Source organism: Anarrhichthys ocellatus, unplaced genomic scaffold, assembly GCF_004355925.1.
Source record: "Anarrhichthys ocellatus isolate YVR2014 unplaced genomic scaffold, GSC_Weel_1.0 scaffold15, whole genome shotgun sequence".
Classification (NCBI taxonomy): domain Eukaryota; kingdom Metazoa; phylum Chordata; class Actinopteri; order Perciformes; family Anarhichadidae; genus Anarrhichthys; species Anarrhichthys ocellatus.
Window position 1 is genome coordinate 3,445,149 of NW_022280045.1, and position 14,091 is coordinate 3,459,239.

Below are 14,091 nucleotides of genomic sequence, written 5' to 3' on the forward strand. Positions count from 1 at the left end.
TTTATTATTTCCTGATGTGCCTCCGAGTTCAGAACAAAAATGAAGCCTTTATCAGAAAAGAATAAATCGCAATTTTTAAAAAAATGAAAGAGTGCCGGCATCCGTACACCTTACTGGCCAATTGTAGAGCAGTACAAAGGTATTAGGCTGTCAGTAGAGACATCAGTATTCAGATTAGTGGAGTGGCGGGGAAAGTAGTCCATCCACTGAGAGCTGTCTTGGCAAAATCGGGGCCTAATTCCAGGACAACAGAAAGGTATCGGGATCAAGGCCAGTGACATCGTCCCAGATCATTGGTGAGAGGGTGAGGTCTATCACAGAGAGATACAGTCAAGCGAAAGTGAGTGAGTCTGACAAGGCTAGTTCCTCTCCTGAACAAATACAGTCTCCTGTGGACAAAGCCCCGCCTCCTGCAGCGTGATGTCATAGTCCAAGTGGGCCAGCTTCCTTCTGGGAAAGTTGGTGACGAGTTCGAAGCGTTCATTAGGGTAACCTTTGGACTGGGCGTGTCTTACCAGGGCCTTGACGAGAGAGAGAGTAATACACAGAAGCGAGACATTTAAAGTTACAATCAGTACTGTAAAAAATGACTAATTATGTTATTTAAAGTAAATAGTTTGGCATTTTGTGACATTCGCTTATTGGCTATGTTGCCTCGAGTTAGAGGACAGCATTTATGAAGCTGGAGCCAACAGCCGGTTAGCTTAGCATAACAACTGGAAAGAGCTAACATAGCTTTGACCAAAGTAAAAAAAAAAGAAAAAGAAAATCGACTTATCGGCATCGCTGAGGCTCAACAATTAACATGTTATATCTTGTTTCATCTGTACGAAAGTCAAAGCGTAAAGCAGTGACTTCCTGGAGTACGGCAAGTGGTGCAGTCCAAAAACAGTAAAGGTTTTAAGGTGTTCGACGTGAATTAAACAAACACAGGTATAATGTGTTAACTAGTGAGCTTTAGAGGTGCTGGTAGGCACATTTTTAAACCTTTGGACAGAACAAGATTAGCCGTTTGCTTCCAGTCTTTATGCTAAGCTAAGCGCATCTCCTCTTGGCTCCAGCTTCATACTTAATATACTAGTTCTATTGAATAGAAGTGTATTTCCAAAAACGTTACCCCTTTTTTTTTTTATAAATGGAGTTATTGTGTTGTGTTCTCACCAAAAGTTTTGCTTTAGAAGACAAGGAAATTTGTTCTCTCTGTCCGTCTGGGTAACGGAGCATCAACCTGGCTTTGGGACCTATGTTGAAAAAACAAACAAACATGGTGGTAAGTATCTTTCAAACTCCCGTATCCCTTCACCGTCATCACAACTGTTTTAGAATGACGCGTCGGCATACCATTGTCGTCAGGACAGTCCCCGTCACAGGTTTTGGTGGTGCTGGTCTTGGAAGGTCCGGCGCTTTCCGCCGCTGGGGGACAGTGGTTGCCTCCAGAATCTGCTTCAGGCTGAGGATGACGAGGACCGGCAGCCGAGGGCTCCAGGTGGTTCTTTTTGCTCTCCTCCTTCTTGTGACTGTGGTTGTTTTCTTTGTACGGAGACTTTCTATGGGAAGAAGTGGAACTATCGGGATGTAGACGCTGCTGAGCCGCATTGGCCGGAGGGAGCGGTGTGTGTTTGCTGGTAAAACTTTTCTCTTCGTGGGGTACTGGCACTTCGCTGTCTGAGCCGTCAACAGAGATGGGACCCTCGCTGTCGGAGAAAGGCTCTGCGTCGGATTCGTCGTCGGATCGGGGGGAATCGGGGGGCTCGGGGGCATTTGAGGACTCGTAGTGGGTCTCCTGTAGGGAGGCTCGGATCGCTGCCTCCAGCTGACTGTCTTCACTGGCATCGATCAAACTCTCCTAGAGCAGAAAACAGAGTGTGCAGCTGTAGAAAACAAATCAAAGAGCCGAGTAGAATAACACAAAAATGTGGTATAACTAACTTAATAAGAGACTGATGACCACGCTGATTGACGCATTCACCAGATAGTACAATTCACAAAAATCTCATCTTCTACATGTAATGCAGCCTTTTGGACAAGGAAGAGACAACAACGGAGCGCCATCATATACTACTATTATGTAATAACCGAAAGCCCAGATAATAACACAGTTACTAAACAAATCAGAGTTGTGACATTTCAACAGAGTGAAAGAGAGAGAGAGAGCGAGAGCGAGAGAGAGAGAGAGAGCGTTCTTATTAGAGCAGAAAAAATAAAGAGAATCAGAGGCGACACATGAGAAGAGAGACCCACAGAGCGAGCCCGTTTGGCAGGAGGTGCGTGACAGGACGGCCCATCTAGCTGCCCGTGCTCTGCCAGGAAGCCGGTCGTCTGCTCCAGGAACGACGCCACGTCCAGCTGATTCCACTCCACCATTTTTTGACCTGAAGAGAACATGTTTCGAACAGCACGGGTCAATAACAACATCAATTACAGAGTAGCTGCAAAAGCAGATGTGCGTGGCTGCACTGACGTAGAACTACTTTGCAGATGTAAACGGCGAGAGATCCGCTAACCGTACCGTATTGTACTGTTTATGTAGTTCTACAGATAATGCAGTTCATTTATCTTCATTATTTATTTAGTGAAAAACCTATTGTTGGCCTGGATTGATCCCATCACCTGATCACACAAGGATCTCCTGCTCAGTCACGCATCATTGTTCAAGGATGTTGTATAATGATGCTATTAATTATTCTAATGCTGTGCGTTGTCTGCAATATATAGTAAATAAAAATCCTTTGTAATATCTCCTCTTCAATTTGCAAGATGGGTCCAGTGTCCTTATCAATGAAAATATACATAAAGATGTTAAAAGCTAATTGAACTTAAACAGATGTCATGCAATTACATTTACCTACCCTCGTCTAGGAGACGTAGAGATGACATGATTGATTATTATAAGCTCGTGCACAGCATATATATAATATCACATCTACTTTTGGAATAACAGGTATAATTTAAGAGGGAGCTCCTTTAGTTCCAGCTCCTTCAGGTAACTATTTTAAAATAGATTACAATTCTGGTCAACAAAGATTATTTTGTACAAATAAAAAAAGCTGACTTTGTTTTTTATTTGTGAAACTATTGTTATTTAAAACAAGTATATTCTGGTATTATTTTGTTGTATTTGTTCGTTGGTTTTAGTTGGAGAGTCTGGTGTTGAGGATTTGTATCCTGGACCTGAATATTTTCAATAAAGGTCTTTATATATGGTGTCATTGAAGATCAGCGCTGTGGATAATGCTGAGACTAACTCACCTGTTCGGGGATCGAGGATGGAAATATAGGGGAACTTGTTCAGCTTATAGAACTGGATGTATCTTTGTCCCTCCTCACTATCATGATAAACCTGCAATGAAAGGAAATGTACAACAAGACAGACATGAACCTCTCACCAGTTATACTTGAATTGAGTTACATATATGTGAATATTTGGATTATGAGACAAAAAGGATTTTGTGTGCTGATTGCAAGGCTTTTTGTAGAAGAAGCAGAAGCAGAAGTGGGTACTACAACATTATCGTGTACTTGAAAAAGACGTTTGCACCGTTAATGCACTACTTTACGTTCCGCTTCTGTACTGACGATGGTCTCCATTTCTGCATCGCTGACTAAATTCCTTTCTCATATCATTAATGGACTTTCAACTTCACCTTCCCATCGAATGAGTTTAGCAGCCGGGCCCTCGCAAAGACCTCGACACGATGTTTTTGCAGGAACATGAAAGCACCCCAGAGCTCTGAAACTACATACCTGCCAGAATATAAAGTGTTCTCTGATGATGGTCTTCACTGCATCGTTACTCCAAACATCTCTGTTCAGGCACTGGCAGGCAAAGTCCTGAACATTTTGAATGTTGATCATAAGCCACTTGTTCTCCAGTTGTCCACAGTCTTTAGCCTGGAAGCACAAACAACACAGGAAATCAAGCTGGATTGTGACAATTAGTGAGAGAGGTAATTGTTAAATCGGCGAGTCTGGACGAAGACCAGAAGGTTAAGCTACAGCTTGATGGAGGACAAATGATAAAGTACACGTGTGTTTCTTTATGGAGAACAATCATTACCATCTCTACATTAGTGGTATGAGATCCTATGACCACATTACACCAGCTGATTTCACAGATACTGCGAGTGCACATTCAAACAGACAGGGAAAATGCACGCATCAAAAATGACTTCCACACAAAGCAGACCCGGTTTCCCACCGTTGATCTACACAGTCGACCATCTGAAATTTCACTGAAAAGTTCACACAAACCGAATAAAGACGTGTGGTTTAAAGTGTCGGGTGATCGACTCCTCACCGTCTCAAAGCTGCCTTTGTGCATGAGCTCAATGGGAGGACGGAAAAGGTCTGCCAGGGTGCTCAGTTTCTTATCCACTGTTCCACCGTTACGCAGCTCCTGTTCCTGGCGAACTAGGAAAAGAGAAACATTCACAGTCATTACAGGAAGTTCAGACACAGTGAAAAAGATTGAGAGAGAGAGAGAAAAGTGACAGACTTGTAACTACGCAATATTAAACTACACCACGTTCACTTCCGACCGCGTCCTTTAAGCTCGGAAAGACTGAATTTACTCACTTGTTTCTGTTTGGAAGTCTCGGAAACCATCAAATATAGATCGAGCAGGTCTTCTTCGCTTTGGCACTGCGCGTATAACAGACACATCAAAAGTCAGTTTGACTGAAACAGCACAGTCGTAAACAACAATTGAGCTTAACATCTGTTTGCATGAGGTCGAATAAGAAAAGTACAATACCTCCAAACAATGGTTCCGGTTCCACCAATATGTCCTGCTTCTGGGGAATGGGTGCTCGTACTTCACTGAGACACAAAGCAATATATACAGTATTATTTTAAGAAGCAAATCATCACGTGTCAGACAAGTTATAAAGAAGCACTCTCTTATTTTGTTAGCAACCCAAATCACAGCGGTGCTCTGAACCCCAAATTCTCCTCCCAGCCCACCGTTAACAACCACAAAAAACTCTAAACTAAGAGAAAAATATGGAGCACTATACAAAAAAAAACACAGAGATATTGTATCTTTAAGAAAGTCAAATGTAGCGAAAAAAACACTTTGTTTCACTTGTATCAGAAAGATGTTTGTTTGGATAAATATCAGCCTACTCTGAGGGGGGAGCTCTGCTGCTTGAAGCTGCTGAACTGGAGCTAGTGCTGGGCTCCTCTGCAATCCCGCCTCCGTCCAGGAACATGGTCACTGCCATCTCCAGGTTGTTGCTGCATGCTTCCAACATGTGTTGTCCTACGCTCTCCGTGGCCCCTTAAACGGTGTCGGACATAGGTTACAGTTTGCATGATGAACTAACTCAGGGTGACACTGTTTCTAAATGAGCACAAAGGCAGTACACACACATACACGTGCTGTGCTGCAATATCTTGTTACTTATCTGCACACATCTATAGCGATGATGCATCTTTAAATCTGTAAACATTAGAAAAGCAATGTGTATATAGCAATACAGTAAAACTGATGGCATACCACATAAAAAACATCGGCATATCGAATTAATCCAATCAAAGTATCATACTAATGTATACTTTATATGTTTACCTGTTTAATACACATCACATATTCATACTGCTAAACAGTTTTCGTTTGATTGCTTGCCTTTCTGAGGTCCACAAGTTTTCATTCATTCGACTCTTTTGTGACAGTGCACACATTTGAAACAGGCCTGTGAAACACCTCGTCAATGACAACTTCCTGTTGTTTAGGATTGTGTTTTTTTTTGTCAAAACTACGTCCTCCTTTAGTGTTAATGGCAAATTAAGCTTTCCAACAATGGGGTCCTGTGAAATGCAACAACAGTGTAACTTCCTAAAAAGCCAGTGATGCTGTTCACTGTGATGGATAACAAAGCAGGTCTTTGCACGTTGACAGCAACACTGTACTGATATGAATGAAAGCGAAAGGACTGCCTGAAAGTTAACGTCGGAAAATAAATGCATCCGGTGTTAACAAAGGCTTTGGTATGCTTTGGGAAATAGTAGGCAGTGATGTAGCTTAAGCATGGGCTACGTTATTAGTAGGCTACGAACAAGCTGCTAAAACACCACAATTGTGATTAAACCACTTAAGATCACGAATTAACATAATGAATAAAACTATGGAAATACTCTGCATGTGAGAAACCACTTGATCCGAGCGTTAACTTTAGTCTTTTATTAAGTGAACAGCACCGTTTGGCTACGCTGATCTTTCCGTGTCCACTGCGCATGTCCGTTTTACTTTCCAGGTCTGAGCAGCAGCAGCAGCCCCCGAACTGAGTATGCTCTCTTTTAAATAACTTAGAAATAAAACACAGTCGATCGCGTCAAAAGCACACATAAACTACTGACAACCTCTGAAGCAGTGGTCGGAGACTGACAGTGAGCGCGTGCGAGCGTGGTTAGCGTCACAGTCAGAGGGAAGAGTAACTCTACGTAAAGCCTGGCTGATGATGAAGAAGGGAAATGTTGCACAGCCGACGTCCATTCCACATTATCAAACAACATGCAATGGAAAAAGGAGCAGAAAATCAGCTCGAGACGAGCAAGATAGTGTCTGTTACGAGCACCACAAAGAAAATAGGTTTTTTTTAAGTGGTTGTGACAGATCACATTCAAAGCGGATGGTCTTACGGTCCTTTTCGGAGCATTTCACTTGAGTTTAGCAGATAACTGGCTGTGCTTTTCCCCCCTCTGCAAAGCATTGACAGCGTAGGGGCCAGGGGAAGACTTAACGTCCGTTTTTCAAACCACGCACTCATTTCCTGGTCTGTTGGACAATGGAGCTATTCCAGTTGGATAACCAAAACCTACTTAATAAATCAAACGTTCAATAAAATGTTATTTTTACCTGTTATTGCTGTGAATTGTTGTATTAACCCATTCACCTCCGGAGCTGAGGTGTCTCCGAGCGCCGCCATCTTACCGCCACAAACAACAACATAAATGTCGCGCATGCGCTACGCAGTCCTTGATGCCTGCCTGGCGCGGCGCGAGCCCCATACGTCACCAAAAGATTCTTCTGCATTGTGGGTTATGTAGTCCGGTAAACATAAATTGCATTTTACTGTCTTAATTATTTAAAATACAAAATCAGGGTAATTCATAGATTTTTATGCATTACCCTGATGGTTCCCTTAAGTTTTTGTAATCTCTTAAAAAAAGTGTTTTTTCTTATATTTCAAATATTATACCTCGAAAATTAAAACTACATAGACTTTCTCTTTAAGTCGTGTAATTTTATTATTTGCATAATACATTCAGTTTGAAAACAGCATGAACCAAGTCCAGAAACTGAAGACTCAGTTCTAACAACAATCAGCTACTAGCAATTAGAATAATTGCTCATTCAGTAACCAATCAAGGTCAAGTTGTCTTAATCACTCTTCTCAAATAAAGCTGCTGTACTGCCTGCCATTTACAAGAAAAAATTAATCTCACTTTACAAAGGGAAGGTGATGATGGAACTGACTTTCTAAATCATGAGATGTCCAAATTATATTCAAAACACTAAGTGACACTTCCAATCCCACTGGCCACTAAACAATTTAATTTATGATCATAACTTCAAATCCTTTGAAAGAGAGCACATTGTAAAGACACCTACAATACAAACCAGCATACTACGCTGTTATGTTCCTGCCTACAAAGGGAGATACAATATTAACTCAGCCCAATTGAACAGTTTGAAGATGCACTTTAGACTCGGATGAAAGGAATCAGATGATAATGGTCAGTATCTTATGCTGCACAGAAAGCACTTAGTTTGCCGTGTAAACCCAGCAATGCGTAGTAATCTGATGTGTCCAAATGTGACCTTTTAGTCCCGAGGTGGGGAATTATTCTCATATCAAAGATACATCACCTGTTCATTGTAACCTGGGAGTAAATCAAGTGCACTCGAGCAATATATACACGGGACCATAAGGATAAGTCCCTCCGTTCTGGTTCAAGGTGTTCACCTCAGTGCCTGATCCAAGGAATCCCATGGCAACATAAATATACACGACTATCTACTCTTAAGCTGTACTGAAGGCCAAATAAGAATAGAATATGTACTTTAAATATCTGAAAACTTTAAACCACAAAATGTATTTAAAAAAAAAATGAACAGCAAGACGTAATTTATCTTACATCAGTTAACACATATGAGACCAGTCCTGCCAAGTAAATTCACTTAAAAAACAATCTACATTTTACTGATATCAGAACAGATATGAACAATTTCCCCACAGTCAAAAAAACAAGCTGATGTATTCAAGGTAAAAAACTGAACCATCTTTATGGACACATTAAATGATCTTTCTCATGAGCGGCGTTTTAACGCAGAGGTCACTCTTATTCATCAGAGAACGGGCTGTAAAATATGTGGACAAGGCATAGAGATCACGATTTGCCCTTCTTCAGTTTATTAAAAATGATTAATCATTTTGGATCTTTCTGTGGGAGTCAAGTTTGGCAATTCCTTCATTCTAAAGATTACAATATGTTACATTTTTTTTCTTAGGGACTTCCCATTCAATGTTCGTCTGCTCACTGTGTACCTTGTGAGAACAGTCTCATCCTGTCCAACCAAAAAGAATAAACTCTCAAAAAAAGATCCCTCAAATAGTAAGAATGCCACTCTTTCCTCTCATATGATAGCAGTGCAGCCTCAACAATGTAATAAACAAGACTCATATTGAGGAAATATGTCTCCATACTTCATCTCACATGCAAAACAATAGAAGAAAAATAAGTGCAGTGGAAAAAAAAAAAAAAGAAGAGGAAATGGACATGGTGTACATTTTGAAATCCTTCTCACAGTTTATACCCTGCTTAAGAAATAAATAAGCTTCCACCCAACAGCATAGATCAAGGTGTGAATGAGTGCATACATGTATGTTGAGTGAGTCGTGGGTGAGCGCAAATGTCAGAATGTGCGTTTGTGTACGGAGTGACTATATGAATCAGTGAGGCCAGTGTGTTTCAAAATGAAGTTTGTTTTGGAGGTAGGACACGCAGGGTGGTGAGGGAGAACACTGCGGAGCTGGCAGGTGGATTTTTACACTGCGGTTTAGAAGCGGATGAAGGTAGCGTCGATCTGGCGTACACTGGGCAGCGCCAGCATGATCTTTCGCCGGTACTGTGGATCCTTCTGTAAAGGGTTTCTTTCAAGGTAGACCGTCTCCAGAGTCTTGGCATTCTTCAACTCGTCGAGATCTGACCAGTTATCTATCTGATTATCGTTCATCTGGGGGGGGGAAATCCAAGGACAGCATAGTCAATAAGAGGACAGACTGAGTAATGGGAGCTCAAACACAAACTTTAAGCACTCTTGGAACATACAGTTCGGAGGTATTTGGTTTCAAAGTACACCTGGGTTTGTCGGTGCCCCTGGGCTCTTGTGGCAAAGCCTTGCTGATGCATTATGGGAAGTAGTAAAAGCTTTCAATGTCTGTAGCCAGAAGTTGCTGATGATGCATGCTCATGTAAGCAGCATTCAAAAAGGCAGATTGCTTTTGCCAGACGACGGCCCAGAGTGCTGTACAAACAGCGTTAAGAGTCGGTAAACAGGACCGTCAATAGGAAGCTGATGAATGAAAATAATTTCCCTTTCAAGATTTGAATAATTAAATCAATTTGTGAACACAGCTTTCATACTTCCCTTTGAAACCCTGTACTGTCAAATAGACAAGTTCTTCAACTAACCATGTGCTACTCCATTCTTTTAAAGTGCAATTTAATAAATATATCAATTGATTTATCTAGCAATTTCAAATTTGATTTATTCCTTGGATCTATTTTTTAAAAGTATGTTATTTAAAACTTTGTACTAACCACTTAAATATGAATGAATCAGTTGCATTTTACAAAGCAGGACAAGCACATATATATGATAAAGTAAATGACAGTTGAGCTCCAGGACTCTGCTACTGCATGCTGGCTCTTTGGCCTGACTCACTAAGACTCTTAATGCAACATGGTTATTTTATTAGTCTTTATTTATTTGATTATATTTCCTGCTATGTCAAGTCAACATGTCTGCTGTGAAAACATGTAGTGGTAAGGCTTGAGGGGTTCCATAATAAGGTAGCATAATAAAAGACCATCACGATTACATTCTAGTTTAACTTCACAAACTATCCGTACCCAGAACTCCTGCAGGTCTGTCAGATGGCTGATGTTTTCGATTTTCTTTACTCGATTGGCTGCGATGTCCAGGGTTGTAAGCTTTTTCTGTGAGGGAAAACAAACAGTGTTTGAATGTACGGTACATGTTTGCAGAGTCGGCAAACTACACGATGGGCAGCTTGGCACTCAGTCCTTTCAGAAATAAGCTTTGGAATTTCTTTAACTCACGTTGTTTTCCAGGCCCTCGATGACCTCAATGCCATTGTGGCTCAGATAGAGCTCTCTCAGGCTGACCAGATTCTGTAGACCCTCAATTTTTGTGATCCGGTTACTCTGCAAATGAAAGTACACGAAACGACTCACCAGTGTTTGCATTTACACATTTCCAATTGTATTCTTGTAACCACTCACACGAGCGTTGAAGAGAGTTTGTGAATACCTGAATGCTTAAAACCGTCAGGTTGTGTAAACCCTCCAGATTCTGAAGCGTAGTTATTTTGTTGGTGCCAAGAAACAAACTTTGCAAAGATGAAAGAGTATCCAGGTTCTCTATGACCTGTGAACATGACAAAATAGAAAGAGACACAAATAAACACGACATAATGATTTCATAGAAAATTCACAAACTTCCTTTGATGCATAATTTGAAAAAGACAATGTGTAGCATTGATTTCTCATTTCTCAGTGGCCAAGAGTCGCTTTGTGTCATACCCGGATGCGATTGGAGCCCAGCTCCAGCATTTCCAGGCCCGTGAGGTGTTCCAGGTTGGCAATGCTGCCAATTTTGTTGTGAAGTAGAAAAAGTTTCTTCAGCCGAGTCATTTGCTCCAAACCCTCCACCTTCCTCAGCATATTGAAGGACATGTCAAGCTGCCTGTGGATCAGTCAAACAGGTATGCTCATCAGAATTCAATTTTTTGTTCCAAGTCAGTCACATGAAACATATATTACAGTGGTTTTCCAGACTCCAACAATCTCTAGATATTAACTAGTGTGTGGAAATGAGATTTTCCATAAATATCTTAATATAAATAACATTCTATGGAATAGATGGAATCTCTATAATCTGCAGAAACAATAGAGACAAAGTCTTCTGTTTCCTTCAGACTTACTCGATCTCTGTGAGGTTGTGCAGGTTCTCCAGTTTGCGAATCTGATTGTCATAGAGATCTAGTTCCTGCAGCGAGCGCAGACTTTCAAGGTTTTCTATCTTCTTTATGAGATTCTGTCTTAAGGAGAGCGTCTGTACAAAAGAGACAGATGGGGAAAAAAACAGGTAAGTGCAGATACAATCATTAGCTGTATTTCACTACTTTATTTTAAGAAATGATTAATAAAGAAAAAAAGAACATGGTTGCAGCCTTGTCTGGCTAACTCCAGATTCTGCACACTATGCTGCTACCATTACATCATCACTCAGTGACAGTGGCACTTCATACTGAAGTTACTTACTTTAGCTTTCTGTAGCACCTCCAATCCTTCAATCTTTCCAATACGACAATGAACAAGATCAACATCCTAGAAAGAAAACAGACAGCTTAGGAAGACAAAATGTTTATAAAGTAATAGTAGTTAGGGGTAATTGTGTCATTTACATTCGAGTGTCGAGCCCACATATGGATTGACATACATTAGAGATATAGTTGCAGTGGTGAAACATTTGTCAGAAAAGATCATAATTTTTTTTGTTGCAATAAAAATAAATTTGCTTCCATTCTAAAGCTCTACAAATAAAATCTACCACAAAATGTTACCTCCCAAAAAGACAAATGAAGTCCCTTATAATCCCCCAACAAAATGGAGTCATTGAAGATGGACATTTTTACTGAAAAGCATTATAAGATGTACTTTGGGACAGTAGCTAGTGTTTAGAGTCCTCTCACCTCTTCCTCTGGGTCCAAAGTTATAGTGTCCATGTCAACAGGAGACTCTTCTTTACCTTTAATAAGAGCAAGGATAAATCAGTGAACTTATATAGTTGCATGAAGTCAGAGTATTCCTGAACATGATATAGACACAAAAGGCTTTTTTAAAGCAACAGAGAAGAATCATAGTTATGTAATGCAGTCACTACAGCTGCCTGACTTGTGTCCTGATTGTTTTTGTGGCTGTGCTGAGAAGATGTGATGCTTTACTTGTGGTAGCGGGCTGGTTGGGGTCCATGTTGCCATTGATGCTCTTCCTCTTGGTCTCATCATCACCAGACTCCTCGGACTCACCCCTTCGGTCCACTACAGTCAGCAGACAAAGAGAAGTGAAGCGTCACATTCACCATACATACAGACGCAGTGCTGTTGTATCGGGGACACATTTAGCTGATGCACAGACTGGGCCCAGCTCCTCATCGCCCACTGATGAGTCAGGTTGGGGGGGGGATGTCATGTGGAGCATCCAGCCTCTGTCTTACTGTCACAACCCATGGCTTTCAACTAAACCAGGCTTCTGCACTGCAAAAACACGTGTGCCAAACTGGGATTCCGCCATTAATTGGGTAGCTTTGATTGCTGTGGATGGGACCGCAGTTGCTGCAGTTTAGCTATAACTCGCAAGCTCGCTGTTAAGTTTAGCTCAATCCCATTAACACACAGGGTAAACAATGCTAACCATGTTAGCTAGTTAGCTGAGTGGACCACAACATGCAGGTTTACGAGCTAAATGTGGATGCATGTTGTACGAGCAGACAAGCTACGTCAAACATAAAATAGAGTGTGAGACCATTATATTTGACAACGCAGCTATGGAAACTGAAATGAGATGACGAGCAGGACAGTTGTAAGTTAACGTCAGCTAACGGAGGTTGTTGTTTGCCTGTTAGCTAGCAAGCCTGTGATGAAGGTGTGGCTAGTAACAAGGGGAAAACACGCCGGATGTGTTCGTATAAAAACAGATACATTTATCAAAATGAATGCCGGTTGACTAAGCTAATTCAATCATGGCACGGCTTAATCTTTACATATTTACTGACCTTCCATCTCCTGAAGCTCTCCAACAGACCTGGAAGCCATGTTTCTTGTAAACAGTCCTGACAACTGCTCAGCCAATCCGGTGGAGGCTCATGCTGCGGTCAGACACTAGATGACGCTGGTGCCGCACATAAATGAAAACATGTTGAGTACATAATATACCGTGAATTCACGAAAACAACACCATCAGCAGTGGTGTAAAATAAATAAATAGACATACCTTTCTTCAAATTCTGTACTTATATATAAATCAGAGGCACATAAATTCAGAGAGAAATGCACTTTTGACTACATTAGATTTATCTGACAGCTTTAATTACTAGTTGCATTGAAGATAAGCATTTATATTCAAAACATGTGATCAATAACTAGAATATCATCCATTGTTATTTATTAAACTGTGCAACAGTATATGAAGCTCAACCTAGAGCTATAATGCTGTAAACTTGTTAATGTCCAATAATATATTATATACAGCGATGTTACTGTGCAATGGTCTATTCTGCATGATGAGTCATTCTACTTTTCGTTATTTTACTGATAAGACTTTTGTATATCATCCCTCTATGGCATGACCTTTTATTTTAGGGGATAAAAACCCATGCACCCCCCAGCCAGATTTTGGTTTGTTGCCTCAGGGCAACAATGTGCCACAAGGGCACTGAAACACTAAGGAGTTTTGTAGTACATGTGATAAGAGGAATAAGGAAAACAAGCAATATATGCATTTCGAAAAAGTATTATTTTGACATTAACATACATACCAACATCCAAATGTGGTGTGTGTGTGTGTGTGTGTGTGTGTGTGTGTGTCAGTGTGTGTAATAATTATGACCATAGTCATTGTTTTAACTTTACTATCTACTGATAATCACAGAAATGGACACAGGAGCATGTTATGAGCGTAACGGACATGATCAGGCAGTTAGGGTTGTTTGAGAGACAATTAGGAGGTCAGAGGTCAGTCAGCAGAGTAACATGTGCGTGCGTGTGTGTGTGTGTCACATCT

At 40.9% G+C, this 14,091-nt stretch overlaps 2 protein-coding genes across 2 annotated transcripts; both read right to left on the reverse strand.

Annotated features, from left to right (window-relative positions):
• Positions 1 to 6: 6 nt before the first annotated feature.
• On the reverse strand, positions 7 to 6,962 carry ubxn7 (UBX domain protein 7). The gene is made up of 11 exons (XM_031854410.1): positions 6,857 to 6,962; positions 5,125 to 5,278; positions 4,754 to 4,818; positions 4,576 to 4,641; positions 4,298 to 4,410; positions 3,745 to 3,891; positions 3,250 to 3,340; positions 2,242 to 2,372; positions 1,342 to 1,846; positions 1,162 to 1,241; positions 7 to 521 (listed from the first exon to the last, which is right to left on the reverse strand). The coding sequence occupies exons 1-11, from the start codon at positions 6,960 to 6,962 to the stop codon at positions 360 to 362; spliced, it is 1,620 nt and encodes a 539-aa protein (XP_031710270.1). The 3' UTR covers positions 7 to 359.
• A 267-nt stretch (positions 6,963 to 7,229) lies between these two features.
• On the reverse strand, positions 7,230 to 13,162 carry ppp1r7 (protein phosphatase 1, regulatory (inhibitor) subunit 7). The gene is made up of 10 exons (XM_031855185.1): positions 13,085 to 13,162; positions 12,255 to 12,350; positions 12,003 to 12,058; positions 11,572 to 11,637; positions 11,232 to 11,362; positions 10,831 to 10,993; positions 10,559 to 10,675; positions 10,348 to 10,452; positions 10,138 to 10,224; positions 7,230 to 9,238 (listed from the first exon to the last, which is right to left on the reverse strand). Exons 1-10 carry the CDS (start codon positions 13,122 to 13,124, stop codon positions 9,062 to 9,064), a joined length of 1,038 nt encoding a protein of 345 aa, XP_031711045.1. The 5' UTR covers positions 13,125 to 13,162; the 3' UTR covers positions 7,230 to 9,061.
• Positions 13,163 to 14,091: the final 929 nt, after the last annotated feature.

What these genes read in the sequence shown, in the direction of transcription:
- ppp1r7 (XM_031855185.1), bottom strand. Translation starts at nt 13,124, where the DNA reads ATGGCTTCCAGGTCTGTTGGAGAGCTTCAGGAGATGGAAG. An exon ending in CAACCAGCCCGCTACCACAA is followed by an intron (nt 12,059 to 12,254) that starts GTAAAGCATCAC and finishes CTCTTATTAAAG; the next exon opens with GTAAAGAAGAGTCTCCTGTT. An exon ending in CACAACCTCACAGAGATCGA is followed by an intron (nt 10,994 to 11,231) that starts GTAAGTCTGAAG and finishes ACTGATCCACAG; the next exon opens with GCAGCTTGACATGTCCTTCA.
- ubxn7 (XM_031854410.1), bottom strand. Translation starts at nt 6,962, where the DNA reads ATGCGCGACATTTATGTTGTTGTTTGTGGCGGTAAGATGGCGGCGCTC. An exon ending in ACCGGAACCATTGTTTGGAG is followed by an intron (nt 4,642 to 4,753) that starts GTATTGTACTTT and finishes TTATACGCGCAG; the next exon opens with TGCCAAAGCGAAGAAGACCT. An exon ending in CATCCTCGATCCCCGAACAG is followed by an intron (nt 2,373 to 3,249) that starts GTGAGTTAGTCT and finishes TGTTCTCTTCAG; the next exon opens with GTCAAAAAATGGTGGAGTGG.